The sequence below is a fragment of the Mustela erminea genome, chromosome 17 (genome assembly GCF_009829155.1).
Source record: "Mustela erminea isolate mMusErm1 chromosome 17, mMusErm1.Pri, whole genome shotgun sequence".
Classification (NCBI taxonomy): domain Eukaryota; kingdom Metazoa; phylum Chordata; class Mammalia; order Carnivora; family Mustelidae; genus Mustela; species Mustela erminea.
Genome location: NC_045630.1, coordinates 2,940,576 through 2,966,835, shown reverse-complemented (window position 1 = coordinate 2,966,835; position 26,260 = coordinate 2,940,576). Strand labels below are relative to the sequence as shown.

General features: G+C 40.1%; 1 protein-coding gene across 4 annotated transcripts in view; it reads right to left on the bottom strand.

Annotated features, from left to right (window-relative positions):
* Positions 1–26,260, bottom strand: part of MROH9 (maestro heat like repeat family member 9) — a 98,877-nt gene that overhangs the window by 12,664 nt on the left and 59,953 nt on the right. For 2 of the 4 annotated variants that reach the window (XM_032317467.1, XM_032317468.1), the window contains 7 exons: positions 19,006–19,143; positions 16,201–16,377; positions 13,273–13,425; positions 13,055–13,171; positions 12,373–12,475; positions 3,560–3,622; positions 925–2,048 (listed from right to left, as the gene is read on the bottom strand). In XM_032317467.1, coding sequence (XP_032173358.1) covers positions 1,792–2,048; positions 3,560–3,622; positions 12,373–12,475; positions 13,055–13,171; positions 13,273–13,425; positions 16,201–16,377; positions 19,006–19,143 — 1,008 coding nt within the window. In that variant the 3' untranslated portion in view covers positions 925–1,791. Of the gene's footprint in view, positions 1–519; positions 2,049–3,559; positions 3,623–6,698; positions 7,065–12,372; positions 12,476–13,054; positions 13,172–13,272; positions 13,426–16,200; positions 16,378–19,005; positions 19,144–26,260 lie in introns of those variants that run through there. The other 2 variants (XR_004279981.1, XM_032317469.1) reach the window with 2 other exon arrangements.

Genomic DNA, 26,260 nt, shown 5'->3' with positions numbered 1-26,260 from the left:
TATTTGTATTTCCCTGATGCTGAGGGATGCTGAGCACTTTTTCATGTGTCTGTTGGCCATCCGGATGTCTTCTTTGCAGAAATGTCTGTTCAAGTCTTCTGGTGGGCAAAGAAATTTGCCCTGATTTTGAAAAGTGAGGTCTGGAACATCTGGGTATTATGAAGCAATATGGATTAAAGAGTAAGTTAAAATTATCCATTCTTTCATTATTGTTAATATTAAGTAACACTCATTAACATCTGAAAACTTTCACTGAAGCACGAGTGGAACGTGTCCTGTTAGCGCCTCGTTCACCCGGCACATGCTCATGGAGCACCCCGTTCACCCGGCACGTGCTCGTCGAGCACCCGTTCCGAGCCGGAGAACTTCACGGAGGGTAAAACATACTTGCCTTCAAGAAACTTCAATGTTGTGGGGCGGAGAGAGAGAAAAAAAATTAGTGATTTCACTAAAAGCGGGGAAATGCAATAAAAGCTACACGGAACGCTAAGGCAAAACATAGGAGCAACGTGAACCTACTTGATCAAAGGCGTCTGGAAAATGCATCTCACAGGTATCGGTCAGGGTTTGAGTAGAGAGGCAGCATCAGGGATTTGACCGCAGGGAGTTGGAGGTTCCGTAGTCTCAGCAAGGCTGCTGTCTTCACTCGGATGCTGGAGCGTGGCGTTTGCAGGGCACGCAGTTGGGAAGGGAAGGGGCATGTACAGTGGGAGTGGGAGAGGAGGGGGAAAACCCACAGTCTTGGACGTATGTTACTCTCCGGCGGCCTCTACCATTCAAGCTGTTGATGATGTACGTAGCTCACAGGAGAAGCTCGTGTCCTTTGTCAACAGAAGTCAGAGCAGCTGAAGGAGGACCCCAGGCAGAGGCAGTGGCTGCTGCCCCACACCAGAGAAATGAAAACATCCATGCACTGCAAGTGGGCGTATTACAAAGACGCAACACCTGAACCACCTGGGCTTTCAGCTAACTACAAGTCGTTTCCTGTAACTGGAGGGTCTGATGTTGGGGGGAGGACAGGGTGGGAGGGAGATACAGTGATGAACCCAAGCCACAGGTCAAGCAAGATCAAGCAAGCAAGATCACTGGGGACTTTCTGATGGGTCTGGACAGGGTTCGACTGCTTCCTGAGGGCCATGGGCCACTACTAACGAGAGTGGGTTATCCAGTTTTCATTTTGAAAGTTTGAAGTGATTAGCACAGCGTCCTCTTCCCCTCGGGACTCAGCTCTCCCCATTCTTCCCCTGCCCACCTGTGTCCATGACAAAGTCGCCTGCTTTCCCCCAGGACTCTTCTTGCCCCAGAAATGACATCTCCCTACTTCCCTTCCTCCTTCCGTGCGAGTCCCATTTCTTCCGTTCTCAGTGCTGCTCGAGGCAGTATTTGTCCCAGAAGGATGGAAACAGGCACACGGGTGTGTCACTAGACCACGACCTTCCTGAGAACAGGAACCTTGTTTATAGAACCCAAATGTCCCCACTGCCTAGCATAGTGCCTGGTACTTAGAAGGTGTTCAATAGATGCTTATCGATTAAATAAAAATCCAAGAGCTTCTCATCAAACACTTTGCTTATATGATTTTTCAGCTGTATTAATCGATCACTGTTAAACATAGGAAGGCAATGGATTTCGATATTTGAACAGAGAATTAGGTGACAGGAAAGGCTTCTAGCATCCTTCAGAAAAGCATGTATGTATAGACTCATTATCAAGAGGAAAAGGAAAATCATTTCTCTTCTGAGGTGTGTTCTGAGCCACAGACCTACATCTCATTCTTTACTGAACTGTTTCCTAATTCTCACCCATATGGGCTTCCTTGTCATTCTTGGTTTCCTTAATCCTCACAGGACTGTGGGTGGGGTTGTCGGACCACTTATAATTATAAAGAGGCTTCAGTTTTTTTGTGTAGATAGAGTTAAATACTCTTCGGAAGATTTGTTTAAGGTTGGAGGAGGTCAATCTATGGGCTATTTCCTTAAAAACTGTGTAGGTTATCTCCGCCAACTCCCTGGTCACAAGGTCTTCGTCTCGAAGCCTCAGGTCAATGGCTGTAAGAGAAGAAGGGTCTTTTAGTGCAAGTCGTCTCTCTTGGGGTGGAGAAGCTCTAACCATGGACAGAACCACCTTTCACAGAGTCTCTCCTTTCCTTCTCCGACCCCCCGATTTTCATTATTTTGACTAGAAGCATCCAGGAAGTTCTATCTGCTTATCCCCACCAGACCTCAATAAAGAAAAATAGGAACACTCAGTAAATATTTACAGAGCGCCTATTATGCGCTGAGCATTCTAAGTAGCGAAAACACGTATTCATGAGGAGGTTCAATAGTGCTCATAATAATGACAAAGTTGGAATCAGTCTCAATGTTCTTCAACAGGGAACCGCGTAAAAATTAGGCACATCGTAAAATGAAATACACACACATAGTAACATGAGGATGTCAACCCACGGTCCTTGGCATGAATATGTGAAGTGAAAGAGTTATACAACCACGAAGGTAGTTTAAAAAATCAACGTAGCATTCTTCAAACATGTCTGAGATAATGCATAATGCCAAAATGCTAACACCAGTCTATCCAGAGACCAGGCTTGTAGTTCTTTTCTCCCTAACAAAAAAGGAATTGAGAGGGGAACAAGGACAGAGGTGGCGAGGAGAGAGGAGGAGCAGGAGATAAAGGGGAGAAGGAAGAACAGGATCCTGAGGGACATGTAGGCGGAGCTATCGTGCCTAACATCGGCAGGCGGTCACTAAGTAGATGTTGAATAAACGGGTGGACGGGTGAACGAGCCAGTGGAAGAGAGAGGAAGATACGACGTGTCCGTGTGGGCTCCTTGGTTGTGACACACGTGCCACCGGGGGGAGGGATGTCAAATCGCGGGAGGCGTGTGGGGTGGGGGCCAGGCATATGGGAAATCTCGGTACTTTGCTCTCGGTTTTGCTGTAAATCTAAAACTTCTCTGAAAAACAAGCTCTCTGCCACACATCCGAAAAGGGAAGGCAGGCAGGTGGCCACGCCATCGTCTACCTCACCTATTTGTAAATCGGATCCTGGGGAGGAAATAGAGGCCACGAGGGAGACGCATTCCTGGAGCATGTGGGCACTGCTGCGCTCTAAAATGTAAATTCTCAGAGGGAAGGGGCTTTGCCTCGCTCAGGGCTGTGTGCTCTGCAGCCGGAATAGTGCGTCACATGGTAGATGCTGCAAAAATATTTGTTGGATAGACGAATGAGCGAACAAATCTTCAACTCTGCAGTTCCTGAGGGCTGCGGGTGATGTCAGGTCTCAAATAACGAGAGGGATAGACAGAGTTAAGCGCGCGCGCGCACACACACACACACGCACACACACTCAGAAAGGAAGGGAAGACAAGGAAACGGAAGAGAAAGGAAGGGAAGCAGGGAGGGAAGGAAGAAAGGAGAGATGCCCTCCAACGAGTCCTTCCACGGATTCCCCCTCTCCACTTTCCTCCCGTCCCCGGCTAAACAGCTGAGAACTCAACCACCAATAGTGAATTCACTTAGACTTATACGTACAGATTCCTTATAACTTCAACACTTACCCTCAAGCATGACTTCTATTTCATCTCTGAGCAGTAGGTGGCCACCTACCTTTGCCAAGTACCCTGTGCACAAAGTAAAATTAAAGTTACCCCGAAATATATTATGCGAATTCATTCTCTGATCTGGCTGCTTAGACAGCTTTCTCCAAAGAAAAACATCTCTAGATTACCTTTGAAACATCCTTTAGAGCTTTCAAATAATTACTACATAACGAAACTCTTTATTGAGATATATTTACGTGGAGAAATGTGCACAAATCACAACTGCACAGCTTGGTGAGCAACTGCAAAGTGAGTCCTTAGACCTTAAATAGGACAAGGACTAGCATTCCAGAAGCCTTCCTCCTGCCTTTCCCCATCTCGTCCCCCACCCTTTTAAAATATTCTTCTGCTCACCTTGAGCATTATTGTGACATTCATCCAGGCTCCTTATTGTAGCAATTGTTCATTTATCGTTTATTGATTTATTCATTTCTAATTTGTTTACATAATAGCTCTCATGCCTGCTTTTACCCTCCAGCTGCAGAGCTGAGTAGTTTTGACAGAGGCCAGACATATCCATCACTTACAGTATTTACTCTCTGGTCCTTTACAGAAAGAGTTTGCTGAACCCTCTTACAGGGCATTCTGTCTTATGAACGCAGCATTATTAAAAAATCCGTTCTGCTGATGCTGGACGGTGTATTGTTTTCAACTCATGGCTATTATGAATGAGGATGTTATTATGGACATTCTTGTGTGAATTTTGGTGTGTGTTTCTATGCACTGATGTTTGGTTTACAGCTACGAGACGACTTACTGGCTAATGGACATGTTTATCTTCACCTTTAATCATCACCGCCAAACAGTTTCCAAAGCGGTTGTACCGATTTTCACTCCCACCAGGAGCTATGAACCTTTCCGTTGTTTTATATCCTCTCTGCCACTTGCCAGGATTAGTCTTTTTCCTTTCAGTTATTCTCCTGGATTTGGTAGTAGTGTCACCCTGATTTTCTTTGCTTTTTTGGGTGATGATTAATAAGTTTTATATAGCATTTTTTGGCCACTTGGTTATTTCATTTATAAGATATCTGTAAGTATCTTGCCTGTTTTTTATATTGAGTTATCTTTTACTGATATATTTGTAGGCATTTTTTTATTTGGGATACTAATGTTTTTTAATGTCACATGACTTACAAATATCTCCTACTTCAGGACTAAACTTTCCCATTTGTATATTTTATTTTAATAAACAGAAATCTCTAATTTTAATGCAGTCTAATTCACCATCTTTTTATTTATGGTTAGTGAATTTTGGAGTTCTGATAGGAAATATGTGCTGTCTCAAGGTCACACTGATATTCTACTATACGTACTTCTAGAAGCTTTATTGTATTACCTTTTCCCCTTTGGGATTGTAGACCAAACGGCAATTATAATGCATAAAGTAGGAGTCAATATATTTTTTCATGTGTGCGTGATTAACCCAGCACCATTAAAAGAAAAAAGCACCAGTCCTTTCCCCACTGCTGTGCAAAGTCATTTACAGCATCAATTGTGTGGGGGTCAGTGTCTTGACTTTATTCTATCAGTGCTACTGCCACACTACCTTCAGGTATGACATGTCCTGATACCCTTCCAGTAGTAGAAGTTCCTCAACTTTGTAGTCCTTTAAATTATCTTGGCTTACTCTCTAACCATTAAATCTTCATGCAAAGTTAAGAATCCGCTTGTCTCATTTCACACATACGTTCGCACACGTACACACACGCGCGCACGCACCCTGGGTGAAATTTTGTTTGGGATTGCACTGAATCTACGGATCAGTTTGGGAGAGTTGACATTGCCATAATATGGAATCCTTGAATCCACGAACATGATTTGTCACTCTAAAGTTTCTAAAGCCTTCTCAATGTTTTCTAGTTTTCCGTGTATCAATCTTACACATCTTTCTTTTGTTTTGAGGTATTTGATGAGGTTTTTTTTTTTTTTTTTTGTGCTGTTGTATTAGACATTTTCAAAAATTTTGTTTCCTGGAGGACCTGGGTGGCTCAGTCGATTAAGTGTCTGCCTTTGGCTCAGGTCATGGTCTCAGCGTCCTGGGTCGAATCCCACATCTGGCTCCCTGCTCAGTGGGGAATCTGGTTTTCCCTCCCACTCTCTGTCTGTGATCTCCCTCTCTGTCTCTCAAATAAATACACAAAATCTTTTTAAAAATGCGGTTTCTTGGTCATTTATTGTTGGGATATAGAAGTCCAGTTAATTGATCTTTGTATTTTGATGCTGGAGCTAGGACACTTGCTAAATTTCATATTCAAATCGTTTTTTTCTAAATTCTTTCCAGTGTTCTAAATATTTTTTCTTCTTTTCTAGATATTTTAAAATATAGTTATTTATCTATAAAATTTAAAAGTGTTATTTTCTTTTGTCTAAATGTATATGTTTTATTTTATTTTATTATCTTATTTTAGTTCTGGGAAAGCTGGGGGGGGTATTTACTAGAGTTCCTCCTCATGGTCAGTCTATTGCAAGTTTTGTTTTTTTCAGTTCAGTGAAACCTAAAATTTCTGCACTGTTTTTCAGCTTCCCAACTACTACTTTTGCATTTAGAATTGGCAAAACCTAAAAAGAGAAATAATCCCCAGATATCAGGCGTACTTCTTTTGGTATTCTATAGTATACTATAGTATCCTTCTGTCTTGGATCACTGCCTTTATAAAAGCTCTTAGATGTTTTCAGGTAGGTTTTTAAAGCCTTTTTGAAACTGTTCTTGTTATCCTCATTTTACAAATGATACAACCAAAGCCTACAGAGGTGAGTGACTTGGTAGAGGCCACATGGCTAACGGGCATTCATTCTGAGACGTGAATGCAAGCTGATCTAACCCCCGCCAATATTTCATATCGTCTCTACTTCAGTCAAAACAGTGATCACAAAAAATCAGAACCGTTGATCATTTCCAAAACCCACCTACAGATCCTAAAGCTCAAGCTACTCTCCTTGGCATGGGGGGAGCATGGGCTTAAACCTTTGACAATGCTTGAAACAAAAACGTGTGTTGTGGGGCATCCTTCTATGTCAAGTTTTCCCCCTCTGCTTAATTTTATAACCCAATGCAATTCCTTTTAGAATGAGATAGAGAAAACAAATAAGTGAATGAAAGTTTCCCATGCTAGAAAGTACTAATCTCCCCCAATGTCAAATGGCTTCTTTCCTTTAGTTCTCTTACTAACGCCGCTGTGTTTTAGCTGGACATATGGCCACCTAGCAGACGCTGAGATTCTCATGACTTCTTTGCACTTTGGCAACATGTGTGCGTCCTGGGCTAGTGATCATTTAGCAGAGGTAATATTAAGTGTTTAAGGAATTGGGTGTGACCTCTTGACCTGTTTTTCCTTTCCAGTTGACTGGTATGTAGAAGTGGTTGCAGGTGCTGGAGCAAACATCTTGGACTTGATGTAGGAAACTGTGACGAGGATACTAGAGCAGTAGAAGAGCTGGTGCCAGGGGCCTGGCACTCGGCCTGCTGTGTGAGAGAGAAAAAACTACTACCTTGTTTCTGCCATGGCTGTATTTGGGTCTTTCTTACACCGCAGGGACATATTTCATAAATGCCATATAACCGCCAGAGGAACAAAACAGGTGGCAGAGTTCGGCAGCAACACCTGAACACTGAACGGCTCTCCTGACATGGCAGTGGGGAAAGTCACAAATGAACAATCAGGCAGAACCTGAAAATTTGACAAACATGGTGAATTAACCAAAATGCCAACGTGGCCCACACGAGTGTGACCTTGGGCTGTGTGGACGACGGCCGTGGGCGGTGGTGGGGAGAGTGGCAGACAGGGAGTCCGAGCTCCAGCCGTGAGTGTGGCGACCATTCGTTAACGCCACTCAGTTGGCTACCATGAAGAAATGCAGGTTCAGGGGCTCCTTATCTTTCCTTCCGCCCTGCCCCCAAGTAATCGGACATCCAGAGAGCCTCATGTGAAGTCTCAAATTTCACATGTCCGGGCTATGACATATTGCTGGCTGTCAACTGATAGCATTGTCTTCTTCTCGCCCATTAAAAACAAAACAAAACGAAACATAATTCCAGGCATTTCTTGCAACTGATGATTGGTCACTGGGGGTATAAGATACACCATTGGTTGAGACTTTGTAGAAAGCTTGGTAAGATGGGGCTGACCCAGAAACAAAAAGCTGAGTTTTGCCCTTTACTTTTTTGTTTCTTCCTTGGTCTAAGTAACACTGTTGAAATGCTGAAGGGAATCAGAACACACAGATGGGAGAGATGCCACATGCTAAGGACGGGTAGCATTATAAAGCCAACGACGCAGTGAATGTCTAGGTACACACGTCATTTCTCACATGCAAGCGTGTCGAGAATAAATCCCCCCGAGAGGAGGCTGAGTCAAGAGAGAACACATCTCTCATTTTGATGGAAGCTATCAAACTGCTCTCCTTACAGATGGTGGCCATCTACATTCTCACCAGTAAGGTGAAGAGATTACCTACTTCCGGCAACCTCACGCTGACCACTGAGTGTAAAACGTTTTGGTCTTTGTCGTTGTGTTGCATGGAAACATTTCATTTCAATTTGCATCACTTTTTGGATGACCAAGTTATGAAAATTTCATGTTAATGAGCCAAATATTATTTTTTTCATGTTCAGGGTCCATTTTTCTGATGCGTTGTCTTTTCTTACGGGTTTGTATAGAATCTTTGAACAGGAAGAACTCACCCTTCATTTGTGGTGTCATAAGTATTTCATCTCAGTTTGGTTTTTCATTCTGTTTATAGTGGTCCCTGCAGATTATCAATCTTTTTCATAGATTATCAATCTTTTCTTTATGATTCCTAGATTTTGACTTTTACCTTAGAAATATCTTACCCAACCCCTGATTATAAAGCAAATTCTTCCATACTAATTTTTGCTTATCATTATTATGGTTTTATTTTCAGCATTTGAGCCTTCGACTATCTGAAATTTATTTAAAGTAAGAAGTAAGATAGGAATTTTTAAAAATTCCAGATGGCTCACCAGGTGTCCCCAAACTATTTAAGGAATATTCTATATTTTCATCACTGTTAAAGCCATGATTCACCTTAAAATAGTGCATGTTTTGATGGTTATTTCTTGCTGGTATTGTTTGTCTATTTATCCCATGTGATTTTAAGTTCTGTAGCTGTATTAATATCTGATAGAGCTAGTCTTTGTCTTTGTCTCTGTCTCTCTCTCTCTCTTTTTTTTTTTTTTTTTTGGTCAGAATTTCCTGGATATTCTTTTTTTGTTGTTGTTGCCAAAAGCTTTTTCCTGGATATTCTTGTATGATAAATTCTATGTTAATTTTAGAATCAATATGTCACTTTTGAGAAAAGAAAGCCCTATTGACATTTTATTTATTATTTTTCATTTTCTTTATTTATATTTAAGATTTTATTTATTTGAGAGAAAGAGAGAGAGAGAATGCACATGAGCAAGGGGAGGAGCAGATGGAGAGGGAGAAGCAGACTCCCCCTGAGCTGGGAGCCCAATTAGGGGCTCTATCCTAGGACCTTGAGATCATTGCCTGAGCCGAAAGCACACACTTAACAGACTGTGCCACCCAGGTAACACCCTAATGATATTTTAATTGGCATTTGATTCCATGCCTATATTCCATGGGTATTAAAAAAAAATTTTTATTTATTTTCAAGAGAGACCCTTAGAGTACAAGCAGAGGGAACAGCAGGCAGAGGGAGAAGCAGGCTCCCCACGGGGCAAGGAGCTGGATGTGGGACACTATCCCAGGACCCTGGGATCATGACCTGAGCGGAAGGCAAGATACTTAACCAACCGAGCCACCCGGGCGTCCCTTCCATATACATTTTAAATTTTGATTTTTTTTTTTTTGCCAAAATATGGTTTCTACCTTTCTATTTATTCAAATCTTCTTTGCATCTTTCCGTAATATTTGCACGTTTTTAAAAATAGAATGTTGTATGTATTGTAGAGTTTTTTCTGGATCTCCCTTCCCTACTTCTTCCTTTCCTTCCTCCCTGGCTCATCTCCCTCCCCGGACGCTTGCTTTCGTTCCTCCTCCCTCCCCCTTTTCTTTTTCTTTAGGACTTTGTAGGCACTGGTCTTTGGTATTTTAGGGCTGAACGCTGAACTGGAGAAATCTAATGACAGGTCTACTTATTTTGTAATTTATAGACAACTTTTTCCCCCTAAATGTTCAAGAATACTTTAACTGTGAAGTTTTATAGCTTTATTATGAAATGTCTTAATGTTGTATTCTGTATAAAATGTTTCTTGAAAAAATATTTACCACCGCAGTTTATTAATCAAGTCATTTTTTTCTTTCTTAAATTGCATCTTTGAATTCCTTAATAATTTTTCTTCTTCAGGGATATCATTTATGCATAGTTCCATTTCTTTTTTTAAATTTTAGAGTCAAGTTAGTTAACATGTAGTGTAGTATTGCTTTCAAGAGTAGACTGGATTGCTCCGTCACCTACAGACGGGTCCTACACAGCATCCTGTACTCAATCAAGTGATCTCTTTAATGTCTATTGCCCACTTAGCCCCTTCCCCAACCTACCACCCCTCCTGAAACCCTCAGTTTGTTTCCTATATTCAAGAGTCTCTTATGATAAGCCTCTCTGTTTTTATCTATTTTACTTTTCCCACTCTTCCCCTATATTCACCTGTTTTGTTTCTTTAATTCTTCCACATATGGGTGGAATTTTATTTTAATACAAAGATCATAATCATATGATATGTCTTTCTCTGACTGACTTATTTTGGTTAGTTCTATCCACATTGTTGCAAATGGCAAGATTTCATTCTTTTTGATCACTAATATTCCATGGCGTGTGTGTGTGTGTGTGTGTGTATGTGTGTGTGTGTATCTCACATCTTTTTTGCCCACTCATCAATGGGTGGACATTTGGGCTCTTTTCATAACTCTATTATTGTTGATAGTGCTGCTATAAATATTGGGGTGCACGTGCCCCTTCAAATCAGCATTTTTGTATCCTTTGCATAAATACCTAGTAGTGCAATTGCCGGGCCATAGGGTAGTTCTGTTTTTAACTTTTTGAGGAAACTCTGTATTGTTTTTCAGAGTAGCTACACCAGTTTGCATTTCCACCAACTGTGCCAAAGTGTACCCTTTTCTCCACACCCTGTTGTTTCCTTGAGTCATTAATTTTAGCCATTCTGATGGGTAATGAGGTTGTATCTCATTGTGGCTTTGATTTGAGTTACCTCAGGATGAGTGATATCTTTTATTTATCTTCCATATCTCTCATTGTCCCTTAGTTTTTCAAACTGTTTCTTGCTGGTTTTCATTCCTTTTGCTAGAATTTTTCAGCCCTGTACCCCTTGTCTTTTACTGTATTATCAACAATATGTATTTTCTCTTCTGCTGGTTGTAGTGTATTTTTTAATAATGGTTATATATTTTTTCTTATACTTCCCCAAATACTTTGAAAGCTTATTTTTCCTGAGCTTCCGTTTTGCCATCCTATATTTCCTATGTGTTTATATCTATCCCTTAGATCTTTATATAAAAAAGCTTTGGATTCACAGAAATACATATCCTCATTTTTATCTGGTCTGTAGAAACATTTTCTAGGGGCACCTGGGTGGCGCCTCTGCCTTCAACTCAGGTCATGATCTCAGGGTCCTGGGATTGAGTCCCACATCAAGCTCCACATTGGGCTCTCTGCTCAGCAGGGAGCCTGCTTCCCCACAACCCCGTCTGCCTCTCTGCCTACTTGTGATCTCTCTCTCTCTCTCTCTGTTAAATAAATAAATAAAACCTTCAAAAAAAAAAAGAAATATTTTCTAAACTTTTTCTTTTTTCCTCTATTTTCACCCTGGAAATACCTCTGTAGAAAGATAATGCTTTTTTAATTACTTATTTTTGAATCTTGCAATATTACATACAGACTATATACAGAATATATAATAAAGGATATATATATATATCTAATTCAGGATAGCAGAATTCTTTCTGGCTTAAAATAAAGCTCTGATGATGCAGGGTTTTCTGTACGTCGTGTTCCCTCACTCCTCTGAGATAAAGATCAGGAGCTCTAGTGATGACCACAGTTCAGTTTGTCTTCTACCCTGACTGACTGACAGGCTCTTCTCTACATGTACAACACGACTGTATTTCCTCAGTCCTTGGTGGCCCTGCTATTCCATGATGCCAAATAGGGCTGAGGAAAGATCCCACTGTCAAACTGGGAGCTCACTTCCTGTCATTCCAAGTAAACGTTTGCTAATTTTGATCTTTATAGTGATAATTTAATGGGAAAAAAACACTTTTTGGTCAGGTTTGTCCAAGATCAAAAACCTTAGGTATCTTCTGTTGGAATCTTCCATCATATCCCCTCCCCCCACAACATTAAAAAAAAAAAAAACCAACTCTGCTGGATTTGGTAGCATTTCCTCATTTGTTGTAGTTTGTGGTTAGAGATGTCCATGTTTTATTAAAGATGGTATTTTGTATTTTTTGTATTATTCTTATTCTTTGGGGGGTGATTGTTAAGCAGTGAGAGGGAATGGTTAGCAGTGGTTTGCCACCATCTTAAATTTGAAATTCATCCTGTTGGGTACACTTTGTATGAGAATTTAATCATACAGCAACACTCACTGCACTAGAAAGTAGAACTCTATTCTCATCACGTGCATTAACTTCGATTCATAGATATCACCATGGCAGTTTTGTCCATCATAAACAAAGAAAATTTATATATTTTTAAGAAACTCTTCCAGCTGCTACCCTATTCTGTACCTTATAAGGAAAATTAGGTAATGAGAAGCGAATTTTCTTTACCTATTAAAATAACCGACGATCTCCTCAGATATACTCGGGAGCTTCTCAGGAATCCTAAGGTATCAGATATCAGATATGTAATGTAGTTCTCATGAGATGTAAGCTGAGAATAAAATGAAGAAACAATACTCAGTCATTGGAAAAAGCACATTTGCTCCCTCTGGAGAGGCTTCCAGAAAAAAGAGCTTGGTTGCTTATAGCAAGTTAGGACCGATTTAAAACTAGGGGACAGAAATCTCTTCACTCTCTTGTTTGTTGATGTTCCTCAGGTTATTACATGACTCCCAAGCCCAGTTTGTTTCCAAACTTTGGAGAACATTCCTCCACCCCCACTTGTCTCCTGCTGTACTTCATGCTGGTTTCCAGAACCCTGGCCCATCAGATGGTGGCCAAGTGCTTCTGGTTTTGCTGTTGGTGATTGGGAATGCAGTTCCTATCTCTGTGACCATCCGCAACTCAAGGTGGGTGAGTCGGAGGAAGAAAGTCAGAGATAACCAATGTCAGGGAAGAGGTAGTGGAAACCTGAATTTTCTGGTCTGAAACCTCAGCTGTAATTCCTCGTGTGCTATCCTGTCTTCACCTTCCTTCTCCGGGACCCACGCTTGTCCCTGCCACACCTTTCGTCACTCGGGATCGCCTTGGAAGCCAACTTTGTAACTTTGTAGCTCTCACGGCCACTTACGAGATTGCTGCAGATGCTGAGCACCACCACCTCGAAACTGTAAAACTCGTCCTTGAGCAAATGCCACGTTGGCCAGTTTAATTCTGAGACGCAGATCGCTAACGTATACTTACATGCCTGCAGAGTAGAAAAGGGTCACTGAGGGTGTGCTCATCTGCGGTTACATAAAACACTGCGGTTCTCTGCAAAGCTAAGAAAAACAAGATCGCAGGACTTACTTGAGCGACTCTAATTTCTGTGTCTTCCAAAAACAGGATCAGGGGCGCCAAACCTCGAAGAATCACGTCATTCAGCATCCACGTGTACTCACTCATGTCCCTGAGTAACTCGCCGAAGTGCTGAATGGCCATACTCCGGATGCCCCCGTCACTCTAGAGTATGCACAGAGAAAGGCCTCGCTTGAGGATGTCACTAGGCTTCTTTTCGTTCAGCAGTGGGAGGTATGTATCTCCCATATATATATGTATATATATAATATATACATATATTTATTTATATATAATATAAATATAATATACATTATATACAAATATATATAATATGATATATACACAAATAAAACAAATATATATGTTTACATATAAACATATATATGTTTACATATATTTACATGCACTCTTTCGAGACTTCCACAGGACAATATGGGTGCCAATGCTGTTCTTCAGAGCGTGACAGGGCTTTCCTCAAACTGACACAGTCACCCTGTGTAAAATATTTCCCATCCTGTTTCAGTACTTTTACTGAGAGGTCAAGAATCAGTCTGAGAAACTCCCATGTGGAATCTTCTTCTGGAGATAGATTGGTCAGATGGATTGGATCAGCTGTCCCATCATTAATCCTATAGTCAAACTCTCTCCCTTCTTGGGTTTACCTCTTCAGCGCTGGGGTAGTCTTCTCCTAGAACCTGAGGGCATCTTCTCCTAGAACCTGAGGGAAGCCTCCTCTAAGATTGTGTAAGACGCCCCCACATGTTTCTCGCATGCATTTCTTACATCTGTCCATTTGGCCAATCTCGTACCAGAGTGACTGTCTTTTTGGTTCCAGTCTGACTATTTCAAGTAATATGCCCCATCTCTGGCCCCAGAACCAAGGTGTCTTTGCGACTTTCATCTTTCCCACTGTACCTGATGGCCTGGGGATACCCAAACCTCTCTGTGCCAGAGAAACAGTCCCACTAAGGATGAGAATATTCCTGAACTGCTTCTATTGTAGAATTATAATGTTTTGATGAGGTGAATCTCATCATATACCACTATATCTATGTCTTCCTCAACCAGACGACCGCCGGCGGTGGGCCAGTATCTGCCATTGGCCCTTCCCCCAACTATGGGTGGTCATCGCTTCACCTGCCCAGTACTGTCCTGACTTAATTCTTTCATTCTTTCTTCTATTTTGTCCAAAGACTTGTGATAACTCTGAAGATCCAACAGCACATGTGGGTAAATTCTCAAATTAGCAAAGCTGCCATTTTTGTTTATGCAGGTCGCTAAATAATTGTGGTCTTGACAAGTGTTCACCAACTGTCATCTCTCCCTCTGGGAACATGGGCTGGGGCCTTTTAGAATGTTCTTGCCATCAGCTTTGGTGTGGAGCTTGGAGTGCAGGTGCTGTGTGGAGCTGCTGCCCTAGGGAGGCAAGGCCTTGTGTCGTGCCTGGGGGAAGTGGCCATGGGAGCCTGGGGGCTACATTCCTATCATTGTTTTTCTTTAAATATGGAGAAACACAGTATCATAGTTTCATTGATATCTTAATATTTTTCAAACATTTAACCTCCAAGGAATGACTTAAGGTCAATTGATATTTGGTAATTTTCTCTTCTCTCTGATTTTGCTTCTTTTCATTTGGTGTGGTATGATTGTTTATTTAGTTTAGTTTAGTTTTATTTTCCCTCCAAGTGATTTCATTTTGAAATCTTTTTTACATGGACATTCCAACTACTTATTTAGCTGTGTGAACTTGGCCAAATATCTGCTTCTCTTTGCTTCACTTTCCTTGTATGTACACTGGATAATAGTAATAGTTGTTTAGAGAATTATATGAGTCAGTACATGTAGAACCCTTAGAATAGTGACTGGTACTTAGTAAATGCGCAATAAACCCAGCCACTATTATTATTACTATTATTACCCTTATTTATTTTGAAAATAATTCTTGTCATTAAATGACTTCTAAAGCTTAATAATAAGCTTTCTTCAATGAAATCTGAATAATTAAGAGCTTAGAAATTTTTGGAAAATAATTTTCTATGAAATAATTCTCCAATTCACAAATGACTTATTATAGAAGTCTTTAAAAATAAATATTCTCTATGACATTCCAAAGTGTCTTTGCTTATTAAAATATGTTACTGTCATCCAACTTTTCTGGAATACATTTACCATACAAAACAAGAGTTTTCAAAATGCATAACTTCTTGATGAAAGACCTTTTATTTATTTTTTTAAAAGATGTTATTTATTTATCAGAGAGAGAGAGTGAGCACAAGCAGGGCGAGAGGCAGGCAGAGGAGAAGCAGGCTCCTCTCTGAGCAAGGAACCAGACTGGGTAACAAAACCCCAGGATCATGACCTGAGCTGAAGGCAGATGCTTAACCCACTGAGACACCCAGGCATCCTGATGAAATACCCTTTAGTTAGAGTTTTATATGATAATAACAAACACTGGGGGCATTAACATGTCATCTCTAATGCCCATAACACACCTGCCACTCTCTCTATTTTATAGATGGGGAGACCAGAGCATAAGGAACTGAATAACCTGCTTAAGATTTCCCAACTGGGAGGAGCCAGACTAGGGATTTGAACGCAGGCAGTCCAGAGCTAGGCTTAGCCGAGATATAGCCCCTAAGCTACATACATTTCCTCTTTCCTCCAAAGACAGAGGATGCTCTTTGATTCTCCTTTCTTATGGACAAATTTTCCAGGTTCTCATAGTGTAGTTATATATATGTATATAGGTATATAACTATATATATATAGACGGTACTTATTTGACTAATATTGTCGTCTCTGGAGAAAAAATGGTAGTTCTGTAGAAAATGACTATCTTCTGTTGATTTCTTCTGAAATGTAATAACATTGCCTCAGCTGGGGCTTCCACTTAACTATAAAACTTAATTATTTCACATATCTAACTGTGTAACTCACGTGATCCATCAGAGGACAGTAGCTGGAAGCAATTCTAGTACACAGAGAGGAGTAGGTCACCTTGTCCAGTCTGATTAGAAGTCTTCGAAGGGTGATTAAGGCTCGAATTATAACAGTTTTGTCTTTTGAAAGGAAGGCATCCAAGACGGACACCAACAAGCTGCAGACATTTTCTATCTGTATGTAAGAGAGGAAATGGTTGGATTTCGGAACTAGAAGGAGACGAGACATAGCATTCGGCACACACACGTCTGGGCCTGGGCCGCGTGCCGTCGTGTGCTGGGCTTGCCTCCCAAGATGCAGTTGTCACATTGTCAAAACTTCTGTGAGCGGATTGTTCAAGCCGACTCTCAAGTCTAGAGAACGAACCGATGGTTGCCAGAAGCGAGGGAGGTGGTGGGTGGGTGGGGGAACCAGGGACGGGGATTAAGAGTTACTTATGATCAGAAAGGAGGAACACCCAACTTTTGTAGCAACATGGACGGGACTGGAAGAGATTCTGCTGAGTGAAATAAGTCAAGCAGAGAGAGGCAGTGATCATATGGTTTCACTTATTTGTGGAGCATAACAAATAGCATGGAGGACATGGGGAGTTAGAGAGGAGAAGGGAGTTGGGGGAAATTGGAAGGGGAGGTGAATCATGAGAGACTATGGACTCTGAAAAACAATCTGAGGGGTTTGAAGTGGCGGGGGGTGGGAGGTCGGGGTACCAGGTGGTGGGTATTACAGAGGGCACAGATTGCATGGAGCACTGGGTGTGGTGAAAAAATAATGAATACTGTTTTTTCTGAAAATAAACAAATTAATTTAAAAAATTTAAAAATAAATAAATAAATAAATAAATAAATAAATAAATGAAGTTGGGGGAAAAAAAAAAAGAGTCGCTTACGATGAACACCTAGTAAAGTCCAGAATCGCTGAATCAGCGCACGGTCCGTCAGAAGGGAGTGGAACACTGCATGGTAACTACACTGAGGTTACAATTAAAAAGTCACTATTAAAAAACAAGTTTTGGAAAACTAGGAAGAAATAAACCCAAGGTAATAAATACTCAAAACCCATCACTTCCTATTTCTTTTGCTTCTCTGGACTCTTACATGCCGTCGAGGCTACTCACAGGTATTGTATCTGTCTGGGGGGAATAGTAAATAATGACGCACTACCGGGCATCTCTCCCCAGTTCTGTGTTTAATGGTGTCCCTCTGATAGCTTGAAATAGCCATGGTGAGGGTACCCCAGAGCAAGAGTATTGTTTCCGGAGTGCTGGCGGTGAAGCATTCGCCAGCACAGCCTCAGCAGGGTGACCTCTAAACCAGGTGCTGGTGACTCGCGTGGGCACGAGAGCCCCTGAGCGGCTGAGGCGGGTTATGAGACTCCATGGCCGATCCGAGACGACAGAACAGAAAGTAAGGAAAAAGGCAAAAAGGAGACACCAAAGGAGAGAAGCAAAGACGGGAAAGAGAAGAAGCAAAAGAAATAAAGAAATACGATTTGCCAAAATAATAGCCAGAGGCCTTGTGTTTGGCTGAAAAGCTGTCTTTACCAAGAGATAGTACGTGACCTCAGCCCAGCTCACACTCCACTGTTTCTCTCTTACAGTCCTTGACAACCTTGACCCAGAGTCTTCCTTGCAGTCATTAAAAACATCGGGAAGAGTGCTAGACAAGGCAATGAGTAACTCTGATACTACAAGAATGTACACTGACTTCTGTGACTTATTTAAAGCAAACCGATCACCGCTCATTTCATTCTAAATGCAAAATGCGTGCCCAACAGACAGGCTTTGAGCGTTCAGAGACAATGTTGAATAGGTCAACAAGGGTTTATTATTAAACTAATTAAATCAACAATGATTTACAGAATCAGCATAATCCCATTATGCAAGGTGCTTTGGGATGGGTGGAACAGGTGGTGAGGCTCCGGGAGGCCCTTGTGATAGACAACACTGGGTGTTGCACGTAAGTGTTGAGTCACTCGGTTGTGCACCTGAAGCTGATGACACTGTTTGCTCACTGGAATTTAAATAAAAACTTTAAAAAAAGAATTTATAAGAGCATCACAAAACATGCTTAGATTTGATATTCCTGGAAGGCAAGAAGTATTCACGCGACTCAGCAGGAAAGAGTGTAAGACCGTGGCTCCAAATTTAAGTGATTACGACCCCCTGGAGGACTTTCAGAAGCACAGCTTGGCCCCACTTCCATGACTTCTGAGTCCACTGCTCTGGGGCAGGCCCGACAATTTATATTTATACCAGTTTCTGGGAGGGGCTGATACTACTGGTTCAAGCAGCACAGACAGAGAACTTCTGATGTCAAGTATCGTGTAAGCAAGGGCTCACAGGGGGCGTGGCTCTGAGAAGGATGCACCTGCCAGGTCCGAATATTCAGCAGAATTCGACTTCAGTTGAGAAGCAGACAAAAGTGAACTTGTACGGCTAAGGACGCGTGTGCTGAGCGGAAGAAGAAGCTTGAGGGAGTGCTCTGGGATCAGAGTCAGTGTGGTGGCAGGTGTGTAGGTTGGAGGGGAAATGAACTTCTGGGTGTGTGGCTTAGACTCCAAGAGTTTGTGTAGGACAATGTTGGTCCATTCCAAGGGCCGCGAATGGTTTTCCAGGAAAAATAGAAACAGGGAGATTAAGCTCCTGAGTCTACTTGCCACACTGCTCCCATTCAACCCAGGCTTTGAAATTGTGTTAGTCTACAGAAACGGAGACATAGCAGTGTGTGATCAGGAAGGGTCCTGAGCAGTGGGAAGCCCTCGACAGCAATGGCAGTGGCGTTCACAGACCGCACACTCACGTGCCTCATTGATCACTGGCGCCATGCTGGCGATTTTCTGAAGGCTCAGCTTGCTAACCGTGGGATTGGCGTCATTAACCCAGTTTCTGAAGAGAACCAAAAACTCTTCTGGGAATGGGTCCTTGAAGAAATTATTCAGGATCTGAAAGAAAACAGTCGGTACATTCATAAGTAGAGTAAAGGCTAATTCATGTTTTCTGCGTCAGTGATAAAAATGGAGATATTCTCAGTAAAATGGAAGCACAAGTTTCCCTAAAACTCCAGATACTTACACATATCCCCACACATATTTCTGTGTTCATAGTTTCTGTGTTCTCTGGAAGCAGAAGGAAGCAGTCATAGTAGGAAACACATGCCTATATATTTTTGTACGTATCTACAGTTGACCCTTGAACAACACAGGTTTGAACTGTGTGGGTCAGATACAGGTTTTTTACGGCACAATGTTGTGAATGTATTCCTCTTCTTCATGATTTTTTAAAACAACATTGTCTTTTCTCTAGCTTCCTTTATTGTAAGAATACGGTATGTAATGCATACAGCGTACAGAATGTGTGTTGATTGTGTTATTAGTAGTTATTAGTAGTTTGTGTTATTAGCAGTTAGGTTTTGGGGGAGTCAAAAGTTGTATGTGGATTTTGGATGGTATGGTATGGGGTTCAGCATCCCAAGTCCCATGTTGTTAGGACTTAAGTATATGCATTACATTTTTTTTTCTCTCCATTGCTGACAACTTAGTGACTCAATTTAAATTACCTCCCTGTCCCAGATTATAGTTAGGTAGGAGAGTTCCTTGACAGTGAATGTGTTTATGTGTACTAGGAGGCTGTGCCTACTATGGGCCAGACATTATGCTAGTAAGTGGGACACGGCGGTGAGCAAAACAGTCTCTATCCATGACCTTGTGGGGCTTATAGACTAGCAAGAGAGACTGATACTGTATAATAACTTTATACTATTTATACTGTTATATAAGTATATAATAGTATAGAATATATATATATATTTATACACACACACACACACACACACACACACACTATTATACTATTCTGATGAAAACAGAGTTGCTAATTGTGATTAGTACCAGGAAGAAAAGCTATAAGGTACCATGAAAACATCTAAAGCAGAACTGAATTTGGACTGTGAAGCTGTAGACTGAGTTATAATGAAAAGATATTTAGATTTGGACTTGAAAGCAGAGTTGACATTATCTAGATAAATTGTTTAGAGAAGATCTCCCCCAGGAGGGTAAGCCATGTGCAAAGGAAAGGCCCTGTGGTAGATGAGCAGGGTGTGTTTGAACACTAGAAGGCAGGCCAGAGTTACGGGATGGGAAGCGATGAGAAGATGGGAGGGTAGTGAGGCTGGCGGGCAGGCAGGGCAGGAGACTCGGGCTGCAGAGGCGAGGCTATGGAGTTTTAGTCTTAAACAGGTAATACCCAAAACGAAGATGTGATTACCATGAAGTTTTATGCGTCTAGTAACTAGCAGCCAAAATAAACACATTTTTAAATATCTTAGAAACACAAATGACAGTTTAGTAAAAAAAGGTCAGGAATTTACAATATTATTAAGACAGGTCAAGTACACAGAATAATAGAGAACAAGAGAGCCAACAGTGAGAGGGAAGGGCAGATATATATTCTTCTCAATTTCCAAACAACTTTCACAAAAACTAATTATCAGATCCAAAAAACCAGTAACTTCCCTAAAGCAAATCATTTAAAAAGCACCTTAAAAAAATCATGATGTCTATAATAAAAGAAGAAACCAAGAAGAAAGTTTAAGTGGGAAAAAAGCCTATAAGCCCTTGAAAATTTAAGAGACCTCTCCTCTGTTTTGTGGATCAAAATTATAAACCATAGAGGAAATCAAACATACAACAAAGATTACTGCAAAAACAATAAAACAACAAAAATAAAATGTTTCCCTGTGGTTGGAAGGAAAGGCCCAACTTCACGTTGCTTAAAAATATGTTAAAAACGAATGAATTATTTATTTCCTGAAATTACGAGACATGAAATATCACAAGAAATGAGATTGAGCTAGAGAAAATTAGTGTAAGAAGATAATAAAGGTAGAAGCAGAGGTTATGGAATTGGGAAACAGAAAAACAGTGGAATTAGTCAATCTAATCCTTGTGCTAGAAAAAAAAGCATTCAAATAAACCAATGTGACCAATATAATATAAAAAGTAAACATAAAATGAGAAGTGAGAAAAGGGTGTGAAATAGATTAAAACCTTCACAGGATATTGGCTACACTCTGTATCCATCCTGCACCAGGGTGTTTTGGGGCAGCTTTTCTATATTAAAGGCTTTGTCCCAGTCATGAGGCAAAGAAAATTAGATAATTGAAATCGATTAGGAACAATGGAAGACTGATGGCTATTGATGTGTTATTTCCAAATGTTATCAAGGTTAGCTCTTTCTGAGTGATCACACACCAAAACAGAAAGGCATATTTTCTATAACTAATCTGTGGGTGATAATTTGGTACTCTGTGAATATTCTCCAACAATCTTTCACTTAAAAGTTTTAAAATTCATTGGTAATTTTTTTATTTAGTTATCACACTGGGGCTTGCAAAGTGGTAATTTTCCACGTCTAGCGTTGCCTCTACATTTACTGGCTGGCATCCGTCTCTCTGTCTCTCTCTCCTAGCATTCCAGGTTTGAGTCTCACCAAGGACTCAAGCATTTAAATTTTCTTCCCAACATATTAAAATTATTTGCAGTTACTCCTTCTTTTGATGTTAAATTTGGCCAGTAGGAGCCCTTTCAAGTTGACTTTTGTGTCCTTTTGACATGATGTATCTATCTTGGAACACTTCTTTGCTTGTAGAAAAACTAGATGTCCCAGGCTTATCTTATATTTTTCTTGCCCCTGAAATCAACCATTTCTTCAAGGAGACAAGATTCCTTTTAGTGAATAATGATATTTGGTGACCATTAGAACTGTGTACTAGAATGTACACATTGTTATTGGAATATCATGTCATCTTGGCCTTTACTTGAAACTAAGAGTTCTTCTTCTTCTTTTTTTTTTTTTAAAGTCATGGGTTTATTTTGACAATGTTGATGTATTCAGTTCAAATCTAACATAACAGAATTTATGTTAACTTTTTTTTTTAAAGATTTTATTTATTCAACAGAGAGAAATCACAAGTAGGAGAGGTAGGCAGAGAGGCAGGCAGAGAGAGAGGAAGGGAAGCAGGCTCCCTGCTCAGCAGAGAGCCCGATGTGGGACTCAAACCCAGGACCCTGAGATCATGACCTGAGCTGAAGGCAGCAGCTTAACCCACTGAGCCACCCAGGCGCCCTGAGTTTATGTTAACTTTTAATGGTTTTATGTTTGCTTCATCTTTTTCTTACCTGGAAAAACTCTGTGCCAATAGTGTTAATATATTTATTTGCTTATTTGCTTTCTGCTGTGTGAATGTATACCACAGTCTTAAAATTATATCACCACCTTACAATATTCATAAAACTTCCAAGTAAAAGTCAGTATTTTTTTATAGATTCTTTTTTGTCCTTAGGATATATCTCACTAAGGATGTATATAGTCAAAGCTCTATGTTTATAAGTTACTTGATATCCTTTGCAAATGTGTGTGTGTGTGTGTGTGTGTGTGTGTGTGTGTGTGTGTGTGTATCTGAGGGAGAGAGAGACAGAGAATCATACAGTTCACTGGGAAAAATACTAAGATCATAGTAGGTAAACAGGCAAAGGAGAGATCAGATTATTCACCCAATGGAACTTTAAAGGCCAAGGCAAAACACATAATTCATGAAAATAATTTGACCAGAGATAACAATATGTTATTTTTATTTTTCACACATCAGGATCTTATACCTAGAAAACCCAAGAGAATTAACCAAAATATTATTATATATAATAAAGTAGCTGAACTTAAGATAATGCAGTTTAACTAATTTTCCTGAATATCCAACAATAATGAGCTTGAAAATTGAATGAAAAAGCCATATCTGGGAAAACAGTATGGAGGTTCCTCAAAAAATTAAAAATAAAAATACCCTATGACCCAGTAATTCCGCTACTGGGCATTTACCCAAAGAAAACAAAAACACGAATTCATTTTTTAAATTTAAACTCAATTAATTAACATATAATGTATTATTAGTTCCAGCGGTAGAGATCAGTGATTCATCAGTCTTATATAATACCCAATGCTCATGATACCACATGTCTTCATGCTCATCACCCTGTTCCCCATCCCTCTTCCCCCTCCCCTCCAGTAACCCTCAGTTTGTCTCCTGAGATTAAGAGTCTTATGGTTTATCTCCCTCTCTGATTTTGTCTAGTTTTATTTTTTCCTCTCTTAAATTTCACATATGAGTGAGATCATGTAAGAGGCGCTCTCTGATTCACTTATTTCACTCAGCATAATACCCTTCGGTTCCATCCATATCTTTGTAAATGGCAAGATTTCATTTCTTTTGATGGCTGCATAGTATTCCATTGTATTTATGTACCACATCTTCTTTATCCACTCATCTGTCGATGGACATCTGGGCTCCTTCCATAGTTTGGCTATTGTGGACATTGCTGCTATAGACATTGGGGTGCAGGTGCCCCTTGGGATCACTACATTTGTATCTTTAGGGTAAATTCTTAGTAGTGCAGTTGCTGGATCAGAGGGCAGCTCTAGTTTCAACTCTTTGAGAAACCTCCATACTGGTTTCCGGGGTGGCTGCACCAGCTTGCATTCCCACCAACAGTCCATGTACCCCTCTATATAGCAGCATTATTTACAAGGGCCAAGTTAAGGAAGTAGCCCAAGTGCCCATGCAGAGATGAAAAGGTAAACAAGATGTGATGTGTATAAATAGTGGACTATTACTCAGCCATAAATAGATGAGATCTTGCCACCTGCAACAACATGGATGGACTTAGAGGGTCTAATGCCCAGTGAAATAAGTCAGAGGAGAAAGACAAATACTGTATTTTCACTCATATGTCAAATCTAAAAAAAAAAAAAAAAAGAAATGAATAAACAGACAAAAAGCAGAATCAGATTCCTAAATGCAGAAAACTGATGGTTGTCAGAAGTAAGAGGGGTAGAGGGTTGGGCAAAACAGATGAAGGAGAGTGAGTGATCCAGGCTTCCGGTTATGGAATGAGCAAGTCACGAGAATAAAGGCACAGCAGTGGGAATACAGGCAAGGGTATTGTCAGAGTGTGGCATGGTGACAGATGGTGGCTACGCGCGTGAGCACAGCGTAACGTGGAGAGTTGTCGAATCAGCATGCTGTACACCTAAAACTACTGTAATACGATGTGACGGCTCTCTCAAGATCCAAAACAAACACAAAAATCTATACCCCAAATCACATTTAATAAAGATAAGTTCAAGAGCCAAAAATGGCCACATTTGCACTAACAGTTTAAAATAATATAAACTACTTAATAATTCCAAAATTAATATATAAGATTTATATGAATATGACAAAATATTGAATTAAAAAAAGAAGCAAAATTATAAAAATACCAAATATTCCCAAGAAGCTCATAGCTTTAATTTAACTGCAATCATAGTTTTAGTGAAAGTTTTTTTTTATTTTAAACCTGGCAAAATTATTTTAATGTGTGACTTGAAAGATAAATACATAGGAAAGACTAAAGACATTTTAAAGGCAGTTGACAGAAAGTTGCTTTGCAAGACATTAAAATTTAATTGCAAGCTTCCCTAATTCCAGTGTGATCCTTGCACAGCAATGAGAAAATGAATGGACCTTAACAGTGTCACCCAGGGCAGACCCTAATGTGTGTGTCTGTTGTATGTCTCTGAAATTAATAATGGAATTCATAAAGGTAGTGGCACCAGTGGAGTGAATTTAAGGTTTATTAATTACATGATGCTGGGATAAGAAGTTAATTATTTAGGGAAAATTTTAGTTTTAGTGAAAGACTATGGTGTACCTTGAACACTGTATAAACATGGGAAACAACATTGCATGTAAAAATTTACATAAAAATGTATAAAGTGAACAAATTATACATGAGTATTTATCAACTCTTTGGCCATAGTAGATTTTTTAATGCTTAATTTTTATGAAAGAAATCATATTCTATAAGCAAAAATAAAAGGCAAACAACCAACTAGATACTGATTCTCGATAATCAAATGCATAACACATTTAATATCCTTCACAAAATTCTGTGGGTGTGTGAGAGAGAGAGACAGAGAATCATAGAATTCATTGAGAAAAACACTAAGACTGTCATAAGCAAAAGGGCACAGAAGAGATCAGATTGTTCAGATTATGGAAATTTAATTTATGAATAGTTATGTTTTTGAAATGTTCAACCTTTCTAAAATTTTAAAAATTGAGGACAAATCAAATCCCCCACAAGACATCACCTTTATGTCTCAACTTGGAAAGCTCATCAAGAGGCAAGAGTGCTGTGGGGTAAGCGAACCACATGGGGAGCGCTGGTTGACCCTGCTTGCTGGAAATCAGTCTGGCCATAAAAATCCTTACTCTTGAGAATGTTTATACTCCTTACTTCTTCTTTCAGATTCATGGAATCTACTAGAAGGAAGTAATCTAAAGGAAGTAATCTAAAATCCTGGAAGGAAGAAGACTTAGGCATGAAGATGTAAACTCTCATTACTTATGTCGGTAGAAAATCAGAAATAACATATAAATAAATGGTATGTTAAATACTGCTGGCCAATGAGACTAAGCTAAGGTAAAACACACAGATCGTGTGCTCAGAACAACTAAAGGCCAAATGACGTCATGGTGAGGCCACTCGTCATTGCTTGGTTCCTAGAAGGACAGGTTTACCACCCTCCAAAAGGAGTAAGCACCACATTCATGATGGGAGAGGCCATTAGGGCTCATTAAACATCATCTGTCACATTAATAATGCTCATATAAATCTCATGTTGTTTATAAATTTCTTTTGAATATGTCATTTTGTGGGAGCAATCATGTATGTTATATTTAGGTCTACTTAATGTCTGAACATACTTAAAAGGGTGACACAATGAAAATAATGAGTCACATAATCAAAATAATGAGAGATTCAAATGGATTAAAGCAAGTTTGGCAGCATTAGTGATTTTCTAGTGCAATGTTCAGTTAAACGGATTATGTATCTTTCTGGAAACTTTAGAAGTAGGTAGTGTCGTGTATGGGTATGTCTTTTACAGTTTATTACCTGTTTTGCTGACTATGATGCTTGAAATTATGTCAGATTTTTGAGACTCTTTGGCATGACACCTTTG